We start from the raw sequence: 26,857 nt of genomic DNA on the forward strand, positions 1-26,857 counted from the left end.
TGCTCTTCATGCTATACTGATACCAAAATTGAGTTGGAAGCACATAGTAGATCATGGCCTCTCACAAAGTGATGCAAACAAAACACAGTAACAAGGTCTCAGGTCATCACTTCAAACTAAAAAAGAAAAATCCTTAATACTAAAATTAGTAACAATTAAAGTGCTTCTTACGTTTGATATAAAGATTCTTTCATTCTTTACTATAGCTTATTATCTTGACTCAAGTAATCAGAAAAGTTTATTGATAGCCCCAAATTGTGCTAGTAAATAATTTTAGGTTTAAATGAGAATACAGTATTATTCAAAAAACTCTTCAAGCTTTTCAGCACTGTAATATAGAACTAACTGGTTTATAGAAAATGGCAGTGGAATAGAATAAAGTTGGAAGAGAAATGTATAAACTGAGGTTACACAGTCCCCAAGAGAAATGGCCCTAAAAGTCTAACAAGAAACAGTAATACTAGATTATGATCTGCAATTCCTACCTCTTTGCCTGACACGCAGCAAACACTTGATAATTTTTTCATCTAAGCCTCAAAATTTCAAATCTAATATTTATCTGAAGGAGAAGAATGAGAAGACCTAAGGAACTAACGAGACATATAAACCAATTGCATTGTGGACTGAATTTGAATTACAATTCAAATTTAAAAAAGAGAGACATTAGAATTCAAGTATTCTTTACATATTTAAACATTATTAGGGAATTCTTGTTGATGTTTTTGGGTGTGATGGTGATACTGTGTTTCTTTTTATATACATCTGCAGTATCCCAAGGACAATCATGACCCTTCATATTAAATCATTTTAAATCAGAAAGTAGGCAAAACAGACTTCCACTTGGATTCTGTAGATACCCAAAATTTTACAACTCAAGTTTATCTTTACAAGTATGTAGGCAACTTGATGGGCAAGAAAATAATTTTTAAAGGAATTAAAACAAGCTTTGATACTAACATTCAAATTTTAACAAGACAGGTAAACTCATCAATGTGTGTATTCTTCAGTTCTTGGTCTAATACTTCAGATTTTGTAGTTTTCCTTCATATGGTTTTAAAAGTAGCTAAGACATATTTATGTGAGCCTATGAATTATGTTAAGAAAAAATTTTAAAAAGATGTATTTAATTTTAAATATATATATATTCCTCAGAGTAAAACATAACCTCTTCAACCACATTCATCACTAATGATGCTGTTATGTACTTACTGTTAAGTTGTCTCTCAGTAATTGCATTATTAGCGTGCTGTCTTTGTATGACTCTTCACTTAATGTATCAAGTTCAGCAATGGCTTCATCAAAAGCCTATGATTTAAAAATAGTACATTATATTTCAGTGCTCAAATAATAAAGACTGCTAAATTTCTACATAACAGGTAAAATACATACTGTCTTTGCAAGAGAGCAGGCTTTCTCTGGGGAGTTCAGAATCTCATAATAGAACACAGAGAAGTTAAGGGCCAGACCCAGTCTGATAGGATGTGTTGGTTGCATTTCCTTTTTGCTGATTTCAAAAGCTTCTTGGTATGCTTGTTGTGACTGATCCACAATCCCTGGATAAGACATACCAAAACGTATTGAGACAAAGTATGTATTATATCTTCACCCTTCAAACCAAATCTTTTAATATCTCATGTATCCTCTGAAATACTAACCTGTAACAGCTTAATATTTGTTAATTTAACAAGGCCCTTAATTTTTCTTTTAAAGGGAGGTTTCTCCTAGTACACATTAGCCATTGGTCAATGTCAAGATACAACTTTATAATCTCACTGTTATATTTTAAAAAATTAACTAGTTTACACTGCTCCTCAGTTACAGTGTGACCTGTATTTCTTCTTTCTTGAGATAGGGTCTCTGTCACTCAGGCTGGAGTGCAGCGGCACAATCAGGGTTCACTGTAGCCTTGACCTCCCAGACCCAAGCGATCCTCCCACCTCAGCCTCCAAATTAGCTGAAACCAAAGGCTAGCACCATCATGCCCAGCTAATTTTCAAAATGTTTTTTGTAGAAAGAGATGTTGCTCAGGTTGGTCACTATTTCTTAAAATCTTGAGAAAACATCCCTGTACACAAAATTGGCTTTTCAGAAAGCAAGTATTTTAGAATGCCAGTATTAGGCAGTAGACATATATTCTCAGAATACAAAAAAAGAGCACTGCTACTTTTTATTCAACACTCTAAGCCAGGCGTCCCCAAACTTTTTACACAGGGGGCCAGTTCACTGTCCCTCAGACCGTTGGAGGGCGGCCACATACTGTGCTCCTCTCACTGACCACCAATGAAAGAGATGTCCCTTCCTGAAGTGCGGTGGGGGGCCAGATAAATGGCCTCAGGGAGCCACATGCGGCCCACAGGCCGTAGTTTGGGGATGCCTGCTCTAAGCAATTAAAAACAACAAGAAATTATTTACCCTCCAGAGACTCTTCCTCACTTTTACACAAGTTCAATCAACAGGTTTAAAAACAGCATACCTTTCTTGTCATCACCAGCGGCAACCTCAGCCAAATAACGGTAGTAATCTCCTTTCATTTTCAAATAGAAGACTTTGCTCTCTGCTTGTGAAGCATTGGGGATCAAGAACTTTTCCAAGAGAGACTTAGGAAGAAAAGAAACAGATACCGTAAGAATAAAATATTTATAAAACTGAAAGAACTTGCATTTCTTAAAGGACATACTACGGCCTAAGTTATAAAACTGTCAATAATACAACTGTGAATGCAGTGGGCACATGAATTTGTGGTTTAAAGCACAATGCTTCAGGCAGTAATACTTTTAAGTTTGAAGTTAATGTTGAGTGTATTATTTGAGGACAATACAATTGGGTATCAGTCCCTGACAATGCTATCTATCTACATACTGATTTCCATGAATGTGAAGCATGACCATTCATTTTTAGGAACATTAATGAGCTGGCAAACTTTCCATTAATGAGCTGGCAAACTTTCCATCTGAAGTTTCATGTGGTAATGACATTAAAACAGAAAGAACCTAAGTGATGAACTTTTTGAGACTCTGGAGAAATGACTAAAGCAGAAACCAATAATGTAACAAACACTAAAGGAGTCTATGCCAGACAAAGAGGAACAAAATAAACTTCATTTACAAGAACACAATTCAAGCAAACCTCAACAGATTAAAAAAAAAAACAACTGTTCCAAAGTTTCATTTTTCCTAACTAAATTAAGACAGTGGTAGAAGTGAGACTTTCAGATCTTAAAGAGCAGACCTTTAATCTCACTGAAGTCCTTTTTAGCTAGTAAGATACATGATTACAGATCATCCCAGACAACAGATAAAATTAAAATATCCTATAAAATTCTGTCTAAAACTATTACTACAATCTGAGTCATTTGATCAGGATTTTAAAAATTACGCTGTTTAAATGATTTTAAAGTAAAAAAAAATTAGATCACCATGTTGGGATGGGAAGAAGTCTCAATAAATGTGTAATTTTTTTTCAGTCAAGGGAGAGAAAAATAATTCCAACAGAATTAGGTAAATGTTAAACTGAAAAACTGCCAATGACCCATTCTCACTACCCCACTTTCTTTAAAGTTCAATTACAATCTGGGACTCAAAGTGAAGTCAATTTTCAGCTGGGCTAAATTCCAAATAAGTCCATTCTTACAAGAAAAAAGCTATCAGTTTATATACCACCTACTTATATGCAAAATGTAATTTGAAAAATACTTTTAAACAGTAAGTTTACCCATTATGTTCCAATGGTGGGTAAGTGAAGAGTTTTAACCCAACTTCTTCTCCGTATTTTTTTTAAACAACTTAAGCTACAGACAATTTAGATGAAGTGGCAGTAGGGCCAAATTATACTGTACTGTAAGAGGTTAAAGGTAAAAACCTGAAATGATGTTTCCTGTCACTATTAACTGGTATTCAAAAATACTGGCCTAAGGCTGGGCGCAGTTGCTCATGCCTATAATTCCAGCACTTTGGGAGGCTTAGGCAGCAGGATTACTTGAGGTGAGGAGTTTGAGACCGGATTCGTCAACATGGTAAAACCCTGTTGCTACTAAGAATTAGCCAGGCATGTTGGTGCATGCCTGTAATCCCAGCTACTTGGGAGGCTGAGGCAGGAGAATCACTTGCGCCCAAAAGGCAGAGGCTGCAGTGAGCTGAGGCTGCATCACTGCACTCCAGCCTGGATGACACAGCAAAACTCTTGTCTCAAAATAAATAAATAAAACTACTGGCCTGAAATCAGAAGAGCATTTTGGTTAGGATAGCAAACTCTGTATTATACACCACATCCATACTTTCACATTCAGAGTTATTAGCTGCAAAAGTGTTTTGTTGTCCCTTGAGCACAATGCTTTTTACCCTCTATGGTTGCTCTGTGGAGATCTGCCTCAAACAGTGGAAGATAGTTGCATTTAAAATAGTTAACTGAGTTTTTCCACTTAAAAACAATGGTCTTAAGAAATAAATAACCAGGGTTTTTTTTTTTTTTTTTTTTTTTTAAGTTTCACATTGTTATACAAAATGTATTATTCACTCAACTATGGGAGATGATACAAGCATAGTGGCTTTGGGATGAGTCTGGGTTTGAATTACAGCACTATACACCATGTGACCTACTTAATCTCAATGATTCAGTTATCTCACCTGTAAGGCAGAAACCTCTAAGATTGCTGAGAAAAAATACAGCACTTAGGAGTAAGCACAATATGCTGGTACTTCATAATCTAGCTGTAGAGATAAGACTATCATTCCTTCCATTACAGTACACTTTAAAACAAGTATTGCAGGGCACGGTGGCTCACTCCTATAATCCCAACACTTTGGGAGGCAGAGGCAGGAAGATCACTTCTTGAGACCAGGAGTTTGAGACGAGCTCAGTGAACATGAGATCCCTCCTCAAAAAAAATTAAAAGTTAGCGAAGTATGGTGGCATGCACCTACAGTCCCAGCTACTTGGGAGGCTGAGATGGGAGGATCATTTAAGTCCAGGAGTTTGATGCTGCTGTGAGCCATAGCTAAATTGTACCACTGTACTCTAGGATGGGTGCCAGTGAGACTGTCTCAAAAAAAGGTAACACTGCCTGATAATCACATTCTTCATTTTCAATAACTTTAAACCACTCTACGTATGTAGAAATGAAGGCCGTAAACAAATGCAATTACTTAAGAATGAATCACTCACGAGATGTAAAATTTTAAAGCTATACTAAAAACTTAAGTTTTTTAGGAAAGGTGTTGATAAATGCTACTAAAATTAGTAATCTATCTTTCGTAGGTAGTAACTTTGGAATCCCTACATGTTTTATTTTACAATGGGATGATACGCTGAACTAAGTAATTCCCTGGGAATTAAAATGGCAGTTAAGCACTTCTTTCCCCAAAGATAAACACTGAATTAACCACAAAACAACAACTTTAAAGCTATTTGTTAGAACTCACAAGTAACAAGAAGGCTGGGTAAACAGCAGTCAGGCTGCTTACTGCCCTAATGACAGACCAAAAGAACCAAGTAAGTGGCAAATGTTTCTGTTGAGATGCTGACTATAAGAGGTGAGAAAGGAATACATGGCGTACTTCTATTAAATCATCCGATGACATAAGCTAATTAAGATTTAAAACCCCAAAACCAGAAAGACTGGATTAAAGATTAAATTTAAAGGGGCTAACACTATAGTTCTCAAAAAAGCTAACCGTGAAAGAACAGAAATGTTGCAGACTTTCTTCAAAGAGAGCCTCCATCAATTCTCTGCCATCCTTGTTAATGTAATGTGTGTCATTCCTCCTCCTGTTAAGAAGTGGATTTAATTCCTTTCTCCTTGAGTCCAGGCTGGTTTTGTTGACTTGCTCTGACCAGCAGAATGCAGAAGAGATGGCTATTCCAGTTCTGGGCCTAACCGTTTAAAAGCTAGAGGCTTCTCCTTTTCTTCTCTTGGAGCTATGAGCCAGTGTGCAAGAAGTTAAAACTACCCAAAAGGCCAAGCCAGCCCCAACCCATTAGACATATATATAACTGAAGCCATCTTGTGTATTTCAGCCCCGGATGAACTTCCAGCTGGATGCTGAGAGAGTGACCCCAGCCAATACCACCTGGAAAAATTCAGGGTCCAACCAGGCCACAGACCGCAAGAATAAATCATTGCTTTAGGTCATTAAATGTTGAATGGTTTGTTATACGGCAATTGATACTTGAAACAAGGATGCTACAATTTTAATAATCATAATAACATTATTTCAAAAGTAACCACAGATAACATTTTTGACTGAGATTGTTTTCTACAGATTATGTAATTTGATCTTTTCCTAACCTTATCTATGAGGTATAAATTACAATTATCCCCATTTTATAGAAGACAGTGGGGACCCAACAGTGTAATGAAATGTGTTCAAAATCACTGCCAAGTTTGTGAGGGTGCAACTTCAACCAGGCAATCTAACTTGTACTCCTGTTTCTGGTGAGATGCTGACCTTGAGAGTTGAGAAAGGCATAAATGGTGTACTTGTACTAAATCAACCAATGACTTAGGCTAATTAAGATTTAGAAACCAAAAACCAAGACAGACTGGATTAAAGATTAAATTTAAAAGGGCTAACACTATAGTTCAAAAAAGCTAACTATAAAAGAACATTTTCCCAGCCTCAGTGGGGTGATAGGACTACTAAAAAGGATGTAATTCCACAATCAGGAATCAAAGTTACAGCGAGTATACTAGAAACTGTCAGCATAATGGAAAGAGGAGGACATGAATGGCTTCAAGAGACAAGACCAATTAAATTTAGCAAGAGGAAGATTTCTGTCCAATATGAGAAAACTTATGAGTGGTCCAATCTGGAATAGGTAACCTAGGCAGACAGTGAGTTCTCTCCTTTTATAAAGGAATAACAAGAAACTAAAGAGATAACTCAGTTATTTTTTAGAGGGGATCCATAAATCAGATGTCACGTTTCTTTAAAAAATTTTTTAAATTGACATAATAGTTATACATATTGTGGGGGTACATGTGATTTTGATGCATGAATACAATATATAATGATCAAATCAGAGTAACTGGAATATCCATCACCTTAAATATTGATTTTTTTTTTTTTTTTTGAGACGGAGTCTCACTCTGTCACCCAGGCTGGGGTACAGTTGCGCAATGCCAGCTCATTGCAACCTCTGCCTCCCCAATAGCTGGGATTACAGGCGTGTGTCACCACACCTGGCTAACTTTCGTATATTTAGTAGTGATGGGTTTCACCATGTTGGCCAGGCTGGTCTCGAACTCCTGACCTCAGGTGATCCACCTGCCTCAGCCTCCCAAAGTGCTGGGATTACAGTCGTAAGCCACTGCACCCAGCCTCAAACACTGATCTTTTGTGTTGGGAGCATTAAAATTTTTCTAGCTACTTTGGTAAAATTAAGAAATAAATGTTAGCTATAATTTTCCTACTGTGCTATCGAATACTAGAATTTATTTCTACTATCTAACTGGATTTTTGTACAAATGGTTTTTTTCAATTCTAAGGGAAGATACAGAGTTCACAGAATTAAGTTAAAGGTAACATAAAAGAGGCAATTAAGTATGCTGACTTCTAAAATTAGCCAAGTGTGGTGGTGGGCACCTATAATACCAGCTACTGGGAGGTTGAGGCAGAGAAGTGCTTGAACCCAGGAGGTAGAGGTTGCAGTGAGCCAAAATTGCACCACTGCACTCCAACCTAGGTGACAGAATGAGACTGTCTCCAAAAAAGAAAAAAAAAGAAAAAGAAAAAAGAAAAAAAAGAAAAAAAAAAAAACGTAGCTAGAATAGAAAAAATGAACAAAAGAACAAAGGAAAAAGGAAGCAGCACATACCAGAAAGCAGCAATAACAGCATAGCAGGGAAAAACATGGAGGTGAGCCAGGTAGAGAATGGGAGGGAGGAAAGGGCTGATAGTTACTTTTAAAATATGAAATAACTTCAGGTAATATCCTGCTCAACACAGAAATCAACCTCCTAAATTTCATACACCTACAATAGTACAATGAAAGCAATTTAAGGCCGGGCGCGGTGGCTCAAGCCTGTAATCCCAGTACTTTGGGAGGCCGAGGCGGGTGGATCACGAGGTCGAGAGATCGAGACCATCCAGGTCAACATGGTGAAACCCCGTCTCTACTAAAAATACAAAAAATTAGCTGGGCATGGTGGCGCGTGCCTGTAATCCCAGCTACTCAGGAGGCTGAGGCAGGAGAATTGCCTGAACCCAGGAGGCAGAGGTTGCGGTGAGCCGAGATCGCGCCATTGCACTCCAGCCTGGGTAACAAGAGCGAAACTCCGTCTCAAAAAAAAAAAAAAAGAAAAAGAAAAAGAAAAGAAAGCAATTTAAGAGTCTGAAGTAAAAAGGGGAGGTAGTGGGCACAGCATAATACAGTGTCACAATATCAACTGCAAAACAAGGACTAAGCTGACTGAGGTATTCAACTTGTAAAATTTTTCAATTAGCATAGTACGTTAAGTTTTTAAATCAAATCCAAAGGATCTTCAGGTCAAACGAAACTCAGTAACATCATACACTCAAGCAGGAAACCAAGGCTAATTGTTAATCTGTTGACTCTGAAATATAATCTCATTTCAGAATCCACAGTATTTCCTCTGTTTACTTCAAAATGTGTATGGTTTTACTTTTCTCCCTCCCATTAACTTTTTAAAAATTTTTATTTAGATATGGGATCTCGTTCTGTCACACCGGCTGGAATGCAGTGGCCCAATCATAGCTTACCTGGCTCCCATTAACTTTTTTCTTTTCTTTCTTAAGACAGTTTCGCTCTTATTGCCCAGACTGGAGTGCAATGGCGCAATCTTGGCTCACTGCAACCTCCGCCTCCCAGGTTCAAGCAATTCTGTCTCAGCTTCCTAAGTAGCTGGGATTACAGGTGCCCACCACTACACCCAGCTCATCTTTGGTATTTTTATCAAAAATACCTAAGAGTAAAGATGGAGTTTCACCATGTTGGCCAGGCTGGTCTTCAACTCCTGACCTCAGGTGATCCACCTGCCTCAGCCTCCCAAACCATTAACTTTTAAATATGTTTTTTCATAATAGCCACTGTCTTTTAAAGATATCATGGCCAACATTTAAAAAAATATCCAATTAATTTGCTGATTTAGAGTTAATGCAGTTATACAGCAGTCACCCTAATATTAACTGGGATAAGAAGTTATTTACTCAGCAGCGAGATGCCCTAAGAAGCCGGTATCTCATACTCCTTGGTAAATGACTCCTAATCCAGAGTTAAATATGTGATACGGGCTCTGAAGAGAGGACCCACTAATCCCTAACCTATTCAACAAGTAAATTACATGAAATTTGAGATTCTAGAGATAAAAGAGATTCTTCTCTCTACTGCACTTTGATATAATTAATTAACCTCTTAGATTGTGAAAACACTTCCAAGAGATGGGGTTCAAACAGCATTCTTCCTCCCAAGCCAGTCAGCTTACCCAGGCAGAATGTATTAACAAATTTATAACAGAAACCTTAGTCTAAAGAAAGTCTACATTCACACTGATGCTTTGTCTTTAAAATTAGGAAGTCTATAAAAATTAAGAAACCACATAAATTGATAGGTCATCTAGTTCTGATCCCTTCTTGGGATAGACTCAACCTGTTCCAACTAATACAAATTTTTAAAAACACTCACTCCTGACTGTGGTCAAATATTTTTTATGAAAAGTTAATGAACTGAGAATCCATCTCTATTCTAGAGATAGGCCTTTCTCATTGGTCTTTCAGTATGATTACCCTGAACCACCAAAACTGCTGCCTGAGCTGGTGGCAAGACTTTAATTTGGCATTCAACACTTCTTACTAAGAGCTTGGTGTAACGCAAATTGTATAAACTCTAAAACCAGGCGGACTTGGAATTCCGTATTAACCCATTAATTCTGAGAATTTACACAATAGCTAATTTTTATTTTCTCATCTATATGAAAATCTGTACCAAAAGGCTGTTATGAAGTCTAAATGAGCATATAAACAGGAAGGCACCAATCACAGCTACCAATCCAGAGCAGGCAATCTACTCACTGGTTGCTCAGTTACATGTAAAAAGTATAGAGAGTCTGAGATTCAAAAAACTGCTTTAGTGCTCCTGTACTCTTAAGTACATCATTTTGGCTTTGATAATCTAAAATTTGTATACCTAGGGAAAATGGTGAAATAAGATGCAAAAAAGCTTTCATTTAAAAACATAGGATTAAGACACATCAAAGAACAAAAGATTAAAAAACATTTTCTTTAGTATTTATTTTCTCTTTTTAAACAAGGGACTTGTTACGAGCACAAACTATGGAGACAGACTGCTTAATGTCTAAATTCAAACTTTGTGACCCTGACAAAGCTCTGAAATCTTCCTGGGCCTCAAGATTCTCACCTGTAAAAGCTGGACATTAGTAGTAGACATAATACACAAGGTTGTTGTAAGGATTAAATGAATTAATATAGTAAGCATTTAGCAGAGTCTCGGACACAGTAAACAACCAAGAAGTGCTGTCATCCTTTTGGAAGGTAAAAGCCTAATGTGAAAGACATTAGACTTTAAGTACTGTTTGCACTGAAGTAATTGATCTTAACCCACCCAGAAACCACCTTAGTTCTGAACTCCCTCTTACATGATTTAATTTCCTTATATTTAAATAATATTACCTTAAATTATGTCTCTAAAAACAGGCACATTTTCTAGAGAAAACAACAACAACAACAAAAACCTAAATGGTAGCAATAATTTGTGGCCTAAAAGTTTGTCTCAAGACCCCTTTACAGACATAAAAGAGTGGAAAACTAGTATCATGGTGGTGAATAATTATTTTCCAAAGTTCTCAATTTTGCTCCAAAGCTTCAATTTTCTTTGTCAAAAATCCCATTTTCCCTTAAAATAACAGGCTCGATTCATTTAACATGTATGTCAAATACCTAAGTCTGAGTAGTCACAGCTTATCAGCCTGTAGTTCTTTGAAGACAAAAGTGTTCATGAAAAAAAGAAACTAGCTTATTTCACAATGCAAATAACTGCAAGTGCTTTTCTTAGAGATAACCATTGTACTTCCCATTTTGCCTCACAGAAGGATGTCTATTTAAGGGCTATTAATAAAATAATGTTTCAGATTCAAGGACATTAAGAAAAACCAGTCTTTTTCTTTTGAAAAGAAACAGTGAGTGCATAATGGTGAAGAAATACAGTAACTACTAGTATAATATAGTACCACTGCGTTGATTAGTCGTAGTAGTTTGAACTATTCTTGCTTTTGCACCACTGCTAAATGTCAACACAGTAGTAAGAATCAGTAATAACAGTATTTGTCATGAAAATAGTTGTGACCTGGCTGGACGCAGTGGCTCAAGCCTGTAATCCCAAAACTTTGGGAGGCCGAGGTGGGTGGAACGCGAGATCAGGAGCTTAAGACCAGCCTGGCCAAGATAGTTAAATCCCATCTCTACTAAAAATACAAAAATTAGCTGGCTGTGATGGTGTGCACCTGTAATTTCTGCTACTAGGGAGGCTGAGGCAAGAGAATCTCTTGAACCTGGGAGACACAGAGGTTGCAGTGAGCCAAGATCATGCCACTGCACTCCAGCCTGGGTGACAAGCAAGACTCCATCTCAAAAGAAAAAAAGAAAACAGTTGTGACCTAACAGATACCTCCTCAATGGATTCCCAATGGTCGGTGTATCACTTTAAGAACTAGTAACCTCTGCTATGTTGTACACCTTACATATATTTGTTTTTTGCCAACCATGCCTCAATAAAGCTGGAAAAATAAAAAGAATCTGTGCTGAATACCTTTCCATTTCTAGCTCTAATGCAATGTTCTCCCTAAAGCGAATTCTTTAAAGAGATTTAGCTTCATCTACATTGTCTGTACAGCTAGTGTGTAGCATAGGGCTTTTTAATTTAAGGAGCAACAAAAGGTAAATATCCTAATTTCTGTTAATAAGGGACTAATGGCCAGGTGTGGTAGCTTATACCTTTAATCACAATCACTTTGGAAAGCTGAGCTGGGAGGACTGCTGGAGGCCAGGAGTTAGTGACCAGCCTAAGCAATATAGCAAGATCTCATGTCTCTACTAAAAATGATTAAAAAATTTAGCCTAGTGTGGTAGTAGGGTAGATTGCTACGCTTTTAGTCCTAGCTACTCCACAGGCTGAGGTGGGAGGATCACTTGAGCCCAGAACATCAAGGCTGCAGTGAGTGCACCACTGCACTGCAACCTGGGTGACAGAGGAAGACCCTACCTTTAAAAGAAAAAGAAAAAGAAAAAGAAAACAAATAGTGTTACATACCCAAATAATAGAATACTATACAGACATTAAGAATGAGGAGGTACTGGCAGGTTGCAGTGGCTCGTGCCTGTGATCCCAACACTACGGGAGGTCAAGGTGGGTGGATTACTTGAGGTCAGGAGTTCAAGATCTGCCTGACCAACATGGTGAAACCTTGTCTCTACTAAAAATACAAAAATTAGTTGGCTGTGGTAACAGACACCTATAATCCCCACTACCTGGGAGGCTGAGGCAGGAGAATCGCTTGAACCCAGGAGGTGGAGGTTGCAGTGGCCTGAAATCACACCATTTGCACTCCAGCCTGGGTGACAGAGCAAGACTCCACCTCAAAAAAAAAAAAAAAAAAAAAAAAAAAAAGAGTAAGGTGGCACCTGCCAACATGAAGCGTAAGACATACATCAAAGTATGTATGTGAGTACAATTTACAAAATTGAGTATATGATCCTTATTCTTTGAGAATATAATTGTTTGCTTTGCACATAAATTCCAGGGATACACAAAAGACTTAACAGAGATTACCTCTGAGAAGGCAGAATGAGGTCCCAGCAGCTTTATTTTTTCCCTCTACATGCTATGCTCTGTTAACACCTACATTCTTATTCAGAGCAAGTACAATTAAAAATAAAGATTACTAGCCTGGCCAACGTGGTGACACCCCATCTCTACCAGGAAAAAAAAATACAAAAATCAGTCGGGCATGGCAGTACACAGCTAAGTCCAATTATTCAGGACGCTGAGGCAAAAAACTACTTGAATGAACCCAGGAGGCAGAGGTTGCAGTGAGCCAAGATTGTACCATTGCACTCCAGCAAGCGAGCCTCCATCTCAAAATAAATAAAATAAACAATTATGGTTTTGCATCTTTAACTTTTCACACACATATATATTCTTAACCTACTTACATAGGCTCTATTAAAGGCATGTTCTACACATTTTAAGCACTCAAAAATATTAAATTCCCCACTGAATAATATGTGTAACTTTAATAGCTTCATATAAATAAAATAAATTTTAAAATGGTCTTGGAGGATATTTTACTAGCTCAAATCCTAAAATCTATTTTTCAGGGCCAGGCACAGTAGCTCATGCCTGTAATCCCAGCACTTTGGGAGGCTGAGGTGGGCGGATCACAAGATCAGGAGATGGAGACCATCCTAGCCAACATGGTGAAACCCCGCCTCTACTGAAAAAAAAAAAAAAAATTAGCTGGGAATGGTGGTGCACACCTGTGGTCCCAGCTACTTGGGATGCTGAGGCAGAATTGCTTGAACCCAGGAGGCGGAGACTGCAGTGAGTTGAGATCGTACCACTGCACTACAGCCTGGGTGACAGTGTGAGACTCTATCTCAAAAAACAAACAAAACTATTTTTCAGAAAGTCTTCATCATCAAAAGCGTATCACCTTACCAAAAAACCTGACAGAAATTATGGAGGTTGACACTATGTTCAATAACGAATATTCTGCTGTAAGAGACAAAACAATGTTCTACTTCTCTAAAAACCTCAGAAATTGCTCATTTAGTATAACAAGCGAGTGCTGAACTAAACATATATATTTAGAAACAGCAGCAAAGGGGCTGGTTAAGTACCTCCAAATATAGATAAGCTCCAGGTTTCTATGTAATGAACACAGAGTTACCTAAGAAATACCCTGTGGAGAGAGCTGGAAGAGTGTGAGGTTTTAAGGCAGAGTAAACTTTGTTTAGAAGTCAAGAATCCAGCCGGGCACGGTGGCTCAAGCCTGTAATCCCAGCACTTTGGGAGGCCAAGGCGGGCGGATCACAAGGTCAAGAGATCGAGACCATCCTGGTCAACATGGTGAAACCCCGTCTCTACTAAAATAAAAAAAAAAAAATTAGCTGGGCATGGTGGCGCGTGCCTGTAATCCCAGCTACTCAGGAGGCTGAGGCAGGAGAATTGCCTGAACCCAGGGGCCGGAGGTTGCGGTGAGCCGAGATAAAAGAAGTCAACAATCCTAGATTATGGTACTAATTCTGCAAACTCAGAGACAGGACAGGCATTTCAAATACAAAATTATGACCAGCTTCCTCTCTACCCCAATCTTCTTGTGTTTCACTATAGCATTAACTTAAAAATCTCCCTTCCAAAGCCAGGAAATCTCCTCTAATGTAATCAATTTCCCACCCCACCACTAACTATCCCTTTATATTTCTTTAAATTCAAGATTGGTTTTTTTCTTAAAAGGGAACGAGAGGATTTATAGACTAAAGGTCCTTAGACCAAACCCCAAAATTATGAGCAAGAACTCAATCATTAAGTATTTGCACATTTACCTCAGCTTTGAAGAATGGCCACCCTGCCACTGTACACTCAAACCACTGTGCTGTGTGCTTTGATTTGGGCTTGCCAACTAGAACAAGAAGGTAACTAATGAAAATAAATTTGAAAGGAAAATTAGAAATTACAGAGCTGGGATCATTTTTCCCCTTTGAAGAAGCAACCTATTCAGTATGAATGGACATAGCTTATTTAAAAAGCACTTTGGCAAAATAATTTCGTTTGTAACCTCTGACAAAGTAATCATAATTATAGGGCATATATCTTAAAAAAAAAATCGATGGGTACTTTGCACCATGGGGTGTGTTTTCAGAAGTCCTAACAGCTGTTTAAATTCAACATAATGCACCATTATATTAGGAGGCACACGGTGTTGTCCCGTTACTTAACCAACTAACGGGACAACACTGTGTGCCTCCTAATATAATACACAGAGGAGGACACCATATCACTTCCAGGAATTCTCACTAAAAACTCACAATCTAATCATGAAGAATCACCAGACAGGCCAGGCGCAGTGGCTCACACCTTGGGAGGCCAAGGCAGGCAGACCATTTGAGGTCAGGAGTTTGAGATCAGCCTGGCCAACATGGTGAAAACTCGTCTCTACTAAAAATACAAAAATTAGCCAGGCGTGGTGGCAGGCACCTATAATCCCAGCTACTCAGGAGGCTGAGGAAGGAGAATCGCTTGAACCTGGGAGTCGGAGGTTGCAAAGTGAGCTGAGATCATGCCACTACACTCCAGCCTGGGGGACAGAGTGAGACTCCACCTTAAAAACAAACAAACAAACAAACAACAACAACAAAAAACACCAGACAAATCGAAGCTAAGAGACATTCTACAAAATAACCAGCCAGTACTCTTGAAAAAGTGCCAAAATCGAGACCCGCATGCCGCGCACCCAGAGCTCCCAGCCACAGCCTCCTGTGCACCTCCCTTAGCTCCAACATGGCAAAAATCTTCAGACCTACAGAGACTGAGTGGTGCATCGAGTCCCTGGATTGCTGTTTTCCAAAAGTATGCCAGAAAGGATGGTTATAACTACACTCTCTCCAAGACGGAGCTCCTAAGCTTCATGAATACGGAACTGGCTGCCTTCAAAAAGAACCAAAGGACCCCGGTGTCCTTGACCGCATGAAGAAGAAACTGGACACCAAAAGTGATGGGCAGCTAGATTTCTCAGAATTTCTTAATGTGATTGGTGGCCTAGCTATGGCTTGCCACAACTCCTTCCTCAAGGCTGTCCCTTCCCAGAAGCAGATCTGAGGACCCCTTAGGCCTGGCCTTCAAATCCACCCCATTTCCTTCCAGCCTTTCCGTCATCATCTCCACAGCCCACACATTATCCCCTGAGCCCAGCACCCCAACCACCTCATGAAGGCCCCACCTGCAGATAGTAATAAAACAATGTCACTCTTTTAAAACATGAAAAAAATAGACAAAGTGCCAAAATCATTAAAGGCAAAGACTAAAAAACCTGATCCAGGTTAAAGGAGAGTAAGGAGACATGTAAGCAAAACGAAAAGTGTGATTCTGGATGGATTCTGGGGCAGAAATAGGGCATTACAGTAAAACAATTTGTTAAATTTAATTAAGGTTTATAGGTTATATAATAGTTTATCGTTTATTTTTATCAATTTCTTGATTTTAATAATTATACTGTGGTTATAACATTAACATTTGGATAAAATATATGAAAACTCTTCATACTATTTTCCAACTTCTAAATCTGGAATTATTGCAAAATGAAAAGTTAATAAATTTTTAAGAAGTCTCTTTTAATTGTCTTTATTTCTGAAAGATACTCTTTCTCATACCCTTTTTACACTCTTTTTTTTTTTCAAATTTCCTTATATGGCTGGTATTACTTTTTTATTTAGGAGAGAAATGGTACAAAAACAATGATACATTTGTAAACAAATATGAGTGGTAGAAAGTTTTCATCTTGTCTTGAGACAGTATTTCACCAACTGGTCATAATATTAAATTTAATTTGCGTAAAGATAATTAGACATTAAGTGTCATTGCAAATAGCAAATACCCCCAGAATATTAAAGCAAAAGAATCAACCTCTAATGAGACATTTATGAATTGAAATTTGTGAACACATGGGCTAACTTTGACATGATCGCACCAAATATATGAGTGGGAGAAAGATCAAGCCTCTATAACCCATTCCTCTATTTTAGATTGTACTGCCATGGTTCTCATCCACTACAACAAACAGAGAGATTGGGACACAAATATGCCTGCTTTCATACACAACATACACAACACCAGAAGTTAAAAGGTTGAAGTAGCAAGTAATTGATGCACAAGAGCCCTCAAAAGTGATTCTCATTAAGTACAGGACTCTAAAACAAAAACCACTGTTTTAAATAAATTTATTTATTTTGTTATTCTGATGACTCCTCATGCTCCACCCCCACAAACCAAGTATCTTGATAGCAGAGTAAATGTCACGTTTCAATCTACAATAAGGTGATACTACATTAAGGAATTACAAATAACTAATGCTTACTGTCTGACCTCATGTAAACAGCTGAACCTCTGAGGTGTAGTCTCTTGATCTGTTAAAATAAAAAGGCTAGACTAGATGTCCCTTCAACCCTAAAATTCAATGACTCTATGAAATTTTTGTATAAACACATTTCTATAAATTATAAAACTCCCAGCTTGTGTTATTCAATTTAAAAGCTCACAAAAATATCCCACAAATGTCATCAATAGGAAATTTAATTCCAACTCTCCAGCATAATGTAGTTCAAATTTCTAGTCCTGTACAATTCTCTTATGTCAAGATAATTTTCCTGTAATTGTTATTCTGTACAAACACTGGGCCTTTTATAATTCCTAGGTCTCTTAAAATTTTAAAAAGAAAGCATGCAAGAAGCCATTAATCTGTCACACATTAGGGGCCCACAGATTTGGAAATTAGTCTTTTACTCCCCCTTGTGGCCAGAGTGGCTTCCACTCTTCTCTGATTTGTAACTTCCTCCTTGCTTTCAATCAACCAATTAGAAAAGTGCTACACCAAAAACGCTAATAATCAGGTGGTGTCAAGAACTAATTTATTAAGTATTTGTAGACATTTTGACTTTAAATTCTTATCTTTCTATGCAATGTGGCCTAAGAGAGTAAGATTTTAAGCTATGAACAGATGTTCTATGAATAAGATCATATATTAAAAGGAACAGGGTTGTTTGTGCCCAATCACTTAACTGAATGCATTTTTCCATTAATAATAGATGGCAAATCTGCATTTTTTAATCAAAAAGAAATCTGACAAAGAAAAAGTATATTATCCCTGATGTTTAAGAACTGTTAGAGCCAGCCTGAAGTTCTATTATTAAATATAATTCCTGTTAAAAGAGTAGCTGTTCCCTGATTCTTACCCCAAAAGATGTCTGCACTAAGCAGCTGCTGATAGAAATTCCCGGACTGTTCTAAAATGTTCTATTTTTTGAAAAATCAATTGGGTGAAAGAGCTAGCAAGAAGCAGAAATACCCCGGACTGTTCTAAAATGTTCTGTTTTTTGAAAAATCAATTGGGTGAAAGAGCTAGCAAGAAGCAGAAATAAAAACTGCTACATTATATCAGTTTCAGAGAAGTGTCTCCCTTCAGATCATGAATGCTAGCAAAATAATCCTAGAAGGAGTCAGTTTTAAGAACATCTGAAAACAAATTTGAAATGTTACTCCTAAAGATCAAAAGTGAAATATTAACAAGTATCAAAAATAACTTAATGAGCATTTTTTTTAAATTGTACTTCTAGGGTACATGTGCAGATCATGTAAGATTGTTCCATAGGTACACACATGGCAAGGTGGGTTGCTGCCTCCATCCCCACCCCCTCCCCGACCCGCCACCACCCGTCACCTATATCTGGCATTTCTCCCCATGTTATCCCTTCCCAACCTCCCCATCCCCCTCATGAGCAGTCTTAAGTGTAAATTTAAAAATCACTGACACTCTCCTGAGCACTTTCCTCTTCTTCCCTCCCCTAGATCCTGGCCTGGGCTAAAGTTTTCCCACAAACCAAGGCCCAATTTACCAGTATTTCCAATCACAATGTTTTTTTTGGTGGTGGTGTTTAAAACACCTCATTTTTCAAAGGACTTTTTTAGCTTGTATGTATGTGCACTCTATGTATTAAGGATAAATTCCTTAAGAGGACTATATTTTATCAACCCCCTTTTTAAAAAGGCTAAAGCTTTTCCATGTTCAATGAATTTGCAGTATTCTTACCTCTTTATTATATGTGCACATGTCTATTTCCCTCTCCAGACTGAATAGCAGGGGCTTTTACATTTATTTTTGTAATGCACAGGGCTTATAAAATAGCAAGTCATCAAATATTAAATTTAAAAAATTTCAGCTTTTTAAAGTTCTCTTAAATTTAATCCAAACTTTATAAATCAAACCATAATAAAGTGATATCAGAGGTACAAAAGGTAAGCAGTGTATTTGCTATTTAAGACCACCACCAAGGGGTATATTAACTAAACAATATCCCGAAAACATCCTAGAGGTAGATAGTATTACTCCCATTTTGAAGATGTGGAAACAGAGTCACAGAGAAATTCAGTAAAACTTGCCCCAAATCACACAATGAATCCAAAATTCAAAAGGTCTGCATGGCCCGTGCTAAGTTGTATCACCTCTCTTACAGTAGGCAGTACACACTTTAGCATCCTTTACTTTTAGAAATGTTACACAGGAACATGCTTAAAGTTTTATCTCTACTCCAACTAAAGAAAAAGATCCTGATGACAGTCCTCCATTAGATGGCAACAATCAAAGGGAAACCGGCAAGAAAGTCATTACTCTTAGAAAAAGCAGATTATTTGCTATATGTTATTTCCAAACATCTTCCAAATAGTGCTAAAGGACTCATCAAATTGTTGAACTGAGAACTTGCTTGTTCTAGGCCAGAACTACAGCTTGCCTATAATACTACCCTCAACTGTCAATTCCACAGAATCACATTTTTAAATAGGTCTTTTGCATAATATTTTCATCAACTGTCTCTTGGTTGAATGTGGTCCAAGAATGTCATTCTAAACTCTGGGCAATGTTTATTATGTTTTAAGGAACAAAAAAATTATGAGCTGAATTGTCAGTCTTGGATCAACAATAGATCTTTCTGAGAAAAGCATTTGTAATTAATCACTTAGATGAGAAACATTCTGCTCACCACTGGGTTTCTTGGTAATAACACTAATTTTTTAAAACTCTAGATCTCAAAAATTGTTTGCAAGTTAGAAATTAAGTGCCACGAAAAAAATGTTTCAGGGCCAGGCATGGTGGCTCATGCCTATAAACCCAGCACTTTGGGAGGCCGAGGTGGGCGGATCACCTGAGGTCAGGAGTTCAAGACCAGCCTGGCCAACATGGTGAAACCCCATCTCCACTAAAAATAGAAAAATTAGCCAGGCATGGTGGTGGCCCCTGTAGTCTCAGCTACTTGGGAGGTTGGGGAGGGAGAATCACTTAAACCTGGGACTTGGAGGTTGCAGTGAGGTGAGATCTTGCCACTGAACGAGAGGGAGAGACTCCTGCCTCAGAAAAAAAACAAAAAAACAATGACGACAAAAAACAAAAAATGTTTCTAACTTCCCAACTCATTAGATGACCCAAATAAAATACGAATACAACAAAAATTGGGGACTCCCTGCAAATTTAATGCAATAATCTTTCTTAGATTTTAAAGTTCAACACATGCATACAGGCCAACCCATTAAGGAAATCTTTACATTGGTCTGCTTAACTTTATGGATTAATACTTCGCTGAAACTATCCTTGTATTCTTTTACCTGTTACCACTGTAAGCACATTTTTTATTTGTGGGAAAAAGGAAGGCTCACACATATTCTGTCAACAGAAATCCACAAGAGCTTACCTAACGAAACTTTTTAAATAACCTATCCAATATAAATAAAAGAGCAGGTGTTACACAAAATGATCTGACTGATACCAAGTCAGCTATATTCATCCACGTTGCTTTGGTGCCTAAAAATCCACATTATTGGAAAATAAAGAGAATGGCAATAGAAAAAAAATTAGTGAATCTGCCAATATGTAAAACTCCATCCTACGCTACCCTACTACTTCCATCTCATTATACCTTACCAGAAAACACAAAACTAAATCAATGACAATTGCTAACGCACAGTAACTTTTATCGATACAAGTTTTTCATAATTACAGGAATTAGTGAACAAGGAAATTAATAGAGAACAAGGAAATTACCTGTTACATAGAAACACACATAATAAAAAAGACGGAACTGCTGATACGGTGGCCAAGCACACCATTCTTCCCACACCAAAATTTAAATTTGTGCCATCTAAATATATCAAAGCATATATTCCTTCAGTGTACTTTACAAATAAACATTTTGAAGGAGAATGAAAGAACAGAGCCAATCCTCTGATGTTGGAAGACAGATAATCAAGATTAAAGTAGGTTCTACCTCAGAAAAATGAATCAGAAACCCTCAGGCCATAAAGATGGTAATTAGCAATGGTATTTATCAAGGACAGTGAGAAGACCAAACTAAAGCTAAAAGCATCTTGCAGGAATTTTGGCAAGGATCAAGCAAACAGATGGAATAAAACCAGCATTTTAGAAAGATTAGAATAAGAAATATATGCAACATAGTCCAAGTGAATGACCACGAGCAGCAGTAAAAAGATGTTTATTATTTAGCTTTTGTCCATTACAAGTACATCAAGTTATCCTTATAGTATCATTTTCTTATTTGGCAATGCGCACTTTTCTTAGTGTAATCCTGGGAACTATATAATTCAGCATCAATGTAAAAGACTGGGAACCAAAGATATGGGACATATCAACAGCTTGTAATCTGAAAATAAAGTCAAAGTTGAGCCGAACAAATGTCATGTGATTAAGTCTAGAAAAATGCTAAAATTGGATAGTTATAAAGGACAGGCAGTTTCAAAAGGAAGAGGAACTCTGGCTTTGAGTATATTGAAACTGACAGCAGTTCTAAGTCCCCTAAAACCTTGAGTAGTGTTTATTCTCAATGTAAAACCGTCAGAGTAAAGCAAAAGCTATGGAAACTAGGATGAAATCACAATAAGGAACCCAGGAATTCTACCAAAAAAAATTCTAAGATGTTTATTAGAATTTCAATAAACAATATGCTAAGTTTAAAAACTTACTTGATAACAGGACATCCGTCATTTTTGCTTAAAAATTCTCTCACACACGCACTTCAATATAAATATGCCAAGAGTAACTTACTTTGGAATCAAAGATTTGTGAAATTAATCCAAATAATCCATTGACATTTAATTCAGTATTATAAAGGCAGACCTAGTTTCCCTTCCTATCAAACAGCAAATGCCTCTACCTTGCCATTTCCCTGCCTTTATTTTCATAATTTCCACTTCATATACCTCAGACTTTATATATTTGTATAAAATGTCATTGGGTGTGGCACTTCACATTAAAAAAAATACTGAACTTTATAACCAAAGACACTGTCCAATTTTTTCCTTCCTGAGACCACGTGAATTCTTTATACTTTGAAACATACCAAAACCACGAAGACATTTAAATATACAGTATATCTTAATAAAATAGTAACAATAGATATAACACTAGAGAATTCTTTGGAGAAGCCCTTATTCCAATGAGCTGTCTAGTGATTTTCATCTTAAAAACTAACTCTACACAGCAGTTTTTAAAGCCCAAGGCATGTAATAATATATTCAAACCAAGAGAGACCCAAAAGCTGTTTGCCTTCTTATTTAATGGTAGTTCTGTGGGCTGGAGATACAAATCAGTGCCCCATAACCACACCTTAAAATTGCCCTGAGCAAATAAAAATGTAGAGCACAATAAAATAGAACTCAAATTAACAAAATCACTATTAAGATTACTCAACTGCAGTTGCCAACTGTTATATTAGACACACAATTTTACACTGCTTCCTCTCCTAGACCTCCACTAAAGTCATTCTTCGCAGATAGCAGATTTTAAATTTTAAAATAGAATTTTGAAAATCTGATGGTTGACATGGACCTTCTGCCCAGAAAAATATACAATTTTAAAGGCTTCTTAATCTTTTTTTAAAAAGTTTATTATAATTTATTTTATGTAACAATCTAGGAAGTTTGTAGCCATCAGCAGTTCAAGTGCAATTTCAGGTTCAATTGGGAATTTGGGAATCTCAGTGGAGCTGTTAGTGTAGTGAACCTTGTACATAAAATACATGCATACTTTTGATAACACATGTGAAGGTATCTCTCTGAAACTGACCTCTGCTTTCATTCTCAGCAAACTGACCTGGGCCACTCAACATGGCTTTTATCATGCCTGATGTTCATGCATGTTCTCTTTTTACAATAAATTCATGTCCATCAGATAATATCAATTTAACATACGGCATCAGGGCCTTCACAGCCACCATAGATAGGTTTTCTCCTCTCCATCCATTTTGTTCTTATGAAATTCTACTTTGCTTCCCCAGGAACTTTAGTAGTTTCCTGGAGCTCCATTTCCCCCCAGCCCGAGACTCACTCGTCACCCCCACAGTCAACGCAGCTGGGTCCCCTCAACTGCCACAGCCCCCATTCCAGGGCCGACCCCCACCCCCAGCTGCCTGTTCCTGTGGGTTCTGGGGCAGTCGGAAGAAACCTATCTTCTAAATCCCATTTATGGACTATGAGTTAATGAGACCCCTGCACTGCTATTACAGGCAGGCTCACACTTTTAAACAGAACAGAAAAGCTGAGATAAAAAGGACACAGAAGGCAGTCAACGTGCTTTACCTGACTCTCATTCCCTACAACCCTGTGGGATGAGTATTATTCCTATTTAATTGAGCTCAGTTTTCTCAGAGGGACTAAGTGATTTCCTCAGGCCATGCATCTATTAAACGGTAAAACTAGTTTGACTCAAAATCTTGAGCTCTATTATTCACCTCGACATACTTCTTTTGAGTTTGAAATAGGCCTCCAAGACTGTATTTCCTTGGTGTTCATTTCATCATATGTAAGTTAAAAACTACTCAATTTTTGGCTGCCATCTTTCAGGTTTAAAGAGATACCAGTGTTGAGTCCCTTCCCAACTACCAAGAGAGCTTTTGTCTAAGCATCTGGCAGGAAAGGCAGATTGCATTAGTTCACATTGCAGTTTCAAATTAACACATGGAAGACAAGAACCCCAAGTTCTTTTACATAATGAAAAGTCCACAATGTGAAGAACATGCCAGTGACCACTTCCCATGATAATACTCTACTAACTCTCATAAAAAGCAACACAGTCCCAGCTCTTTGCTCATTAAATGATTAAACAACTAATAAATACAGGTAACCAAAATGAGTTACCAAAGAGCTCTTCAGAAAAACTCAGAAGCTCTTCAGAAAAATTCAGAACTTTGGAGATTAGTTGCTTTTTGTAGGAAGAAAAAGTGTATTTTCGTAGCTATTATGAAATAGGTGCTCAATATAAAAAAGCTGGTTATCACTAATGCCACCAGCCAATACCATTAATCCTGCAAAGGAATAACCTCCTTATAGCCTGCTTATTTTTCTCAAATTAAAAAATATATGTATCAAAGCTCAGAAAAGGCTGGAGGAATAAAAAAATTAATTTTTTTATCATGTAAGATCTTAAAAATATAATTACAACATTTTTACTAATCATTAAGCACAATGGTTTGAAAACCTTTTCTAATAGAAACATCAGTTCTGCTACACTTTATTCTTCCACTTCACTAGAAAGGGGAAAAGGAATTTTATGCAAGATGTTGCCAGAGTCAACGTGACCTCTTTGAAAAAGATGGTAGGAAAAAGAAGCCTACTATCTGTAAATATAAAATTTTCCCAAGCAGAAAAATAAAAACCCAGGGAAATTTTGTAGTGCTGCTGACCTAATTCTATCCTTTTTCTCAAAAGAAGCCTTTTTGCTTAACAAATATTTGAGCATCTACTACACGTTATGAGTATGCAAAGATCACTAATATTCTTAACAAAAGACTAAGGCTGGAAGCAAATGCTTGCTTAGAATTCTCTTCGAAGCCATTTGAGTAGTAAAGGAATTAAACTCTCATTCATCTAAACTTTCAAAGTGTAAATGCCATTTAACCTTTTAGAGAAGCCAGTGCTATTCTGGAGGGTAACAACATGAGTAGGAACCAGAATCAACCTCCTTAATAATCCTAACAAAAAGAAGCTATTAATATTAAGAGATTATCTTGTCATTCTCACCTACTAGTTCTATCCAAAAAAAATTTCTTGACAAGGAAACCAAAGGGAAGCATAGTTAAAACTGCTACAAGTTGGACTGAGTGCGATAGCTCACGCCTGTAATCCCAGCACTTTGGGAGGCCAAGGTGGGTAGATCACCTGAGGTCAGGAGTTCGAGACCAGCCTGGCTGACATAGTGAAACCCGTCTCTACTAAAAATACAAAAAATTAGCTGGGCGTGGTTGCGTGTGTCTGTAACCCCAGCTACTCAGGAGGCAGAGGCAGGAGAACTGTTTGAAGTAGAACCTGGGAGGCAGAGGTTGCAGTGAGCCAAGATCATTCCACTGCACTCCAGTCTGGGCGACAAGTGCAAAACTGTCTCAAAAAAAAAACAACAAAAAAAAACCCCAAACCCTGCTGTAAGTCTTTTCCTAGGAAAAGACAATGAGAACGTTTATACTTTGCATATGGGAAGCATGCACATACCTACCTGGTATTGCAAATAAGCATGTTAGTAAAAAGTACATGTTACTTCATTCCTTTCTGCTCCTAAAATTAACTTTTGTCTTAAGGGAAATTTTAACTTGTAACACATCCTTTGAAGCCAAAATAAAAACTTTTTGATCAGGTGTAATTGGGGAAAACACACCAGACTGAACTGAGTTATAGGTACACAGATACTAGTCAGTAAGGAGAGCAGGAAAAAACCCAATACATTTTTTATTATAGAAAAAAAATCATAGTTTCAAATTTTAAATATTCTTCTTACCTCAGCAAAATCACAAGATAGGCATTTGTTACCTGGCCTCAATAAAAGCATGATACTCCGTTTTTCAACTTAGATATAAATAGCTATCATTGTAAAGGTTTCAATAAGCAAAAAACAAAAAGATACCCCCAAGACAGATGTCTCATGAGTTTGTGACTGGGAACTCAAATAAGCACTTTAAAAAAAAAAATCACTATTCTTTAAAGACAGTGTGAAGCAAATACCATTTGAGAAAAATACAATTTAGGAACTATGCTATTCCATTAGTAAACACAAATGTAAAGAAATGGTAGTATCATCACAATTTTAACAAAAACCTCAAACCCACAACCACATCAGATATTATCCCATTACTCATTATAGTAATTCTTCCATAAACAAGGTTCATATAGTAACAAACACATCTGGATTTCCATATTGAGTCCCAGATTCAGTAACCTGTCCAGAAAAATCGAAATGCTGTCCCTCTTTGTATATCAGAGCCCTGCCATACTGGTAAGGGTAACCACTTGGCAAAACCACTAAGTTTTTTATTCCAAAAACTGTCAGCTTGGTTGGATTTTCTACTAGTTTATCCTCAAATTTAAACTATTCTTGATCAAAAAGCCTTGCTTTTGTGTGACAGATTAAAATTAACCAAAATTTAGTTTGATTCTTTTAAGTACAGTGCTTCAACACAGTTAAGTACTGAATACTTAAAATACTTGATTGAAACTGGAAAGTCAAGCTTTGAGTTATCCATAAACTTTCATCATGGTTGTTGAGTATTCAAAATTTTCTTTCAACAATTCAATTCAGGAAGAGGCTTCATAGTTCTGAGGCCAGTTTTCTGCATGGCTGACTCATTACATTAACATTATAGCGGCTAATCCAAAGAGTACTATTTCTACAATGAGTATCCTATTACATCTCTCTTACATAAAATATGCAAAATCCCTTTATCCATAGATGTACATTTAAGATAATCAGCTACAGAGCTACTACAAATATTCTAACCATAAGAAAAACAGTAATACTATTAGTTTATCTTTTCAATTAATATAAAACAGAATACCAAAGTCTATTATTTTTAACAAAACTGTTTCATAATCATTGTTGCAATTATTCTACATAAACATATCTTTAATTGTATTAACATCTTTTTAGTCATGACACCATGAAGACTTCTAAATTTGCAACACACAATGTTAGAAGGAAAAGAAAAAACAAAGAAAAAGTTGAGAGTAACGTAACCGATACTCATAGGAACCCTACAGTATAATGAAGCCAGAATGAATGTGTAATTCT

The 26,857-nt window shown here is 37.1% G+C and overlaps 1 protein-coding gene and 2 pseudogenes across 1 annotated transcript in view; 1 reads left to right on the top strand and 2 right to left on the bottom strand.

The window, feature by feature from the left end:
- Positions 1-26,857, bottom strand: part of YWHAZ (tyrosine 3-monooxygenase/tryptophan 5-monooxygenase activation protein zeta) — a 34,501-nt gene that overhangs the window by 4,074 nt on the left and 3,570 nt on the right. The window contains exons 3-5 of the mRNA XM_039464346.2: positions 2,474-2,597; positions 1,390-1,553; positions 1,210-1,305 (exon numbers count right to left, since the gene is read on the bottom strand). Of these exons, the coding sequence (XP_039320280.1) occupies positions 1,210-1,305; positions 1,390-1,553; positions 2,474-2,597 (384 nt within the window). The remainder of the gene's footprint in view (positions 1-1,209; positions 1,306-1,389; positions 1,554-2,473; positions 2,598-26,857) is intronic.
- LOC101048713 (protein S100-A11 pseudogene) lies at positions 15,500-15,846 on the top strand (annotated as a pseudogene).
- LOC141581467 (elongin-C pseudogene) lies at positions 18,519-26,846 on the bottom strand (annotated as a pseudogene).

The sequence above is a fragment of the Saimiri boliviensis genome, chromosome 15, assembly GCF_048565385.1.
Source record: "Saimiri boliviensis isolate mSaiBol1 chromosome 15, mSaiBol1.pri, whole genome shotgun sequence".
NCBI lineage: Eukaryota > Metazoa > Chordata > Mammalia > Primates > Cebidae > Saimiri > Saimiri boliviensis.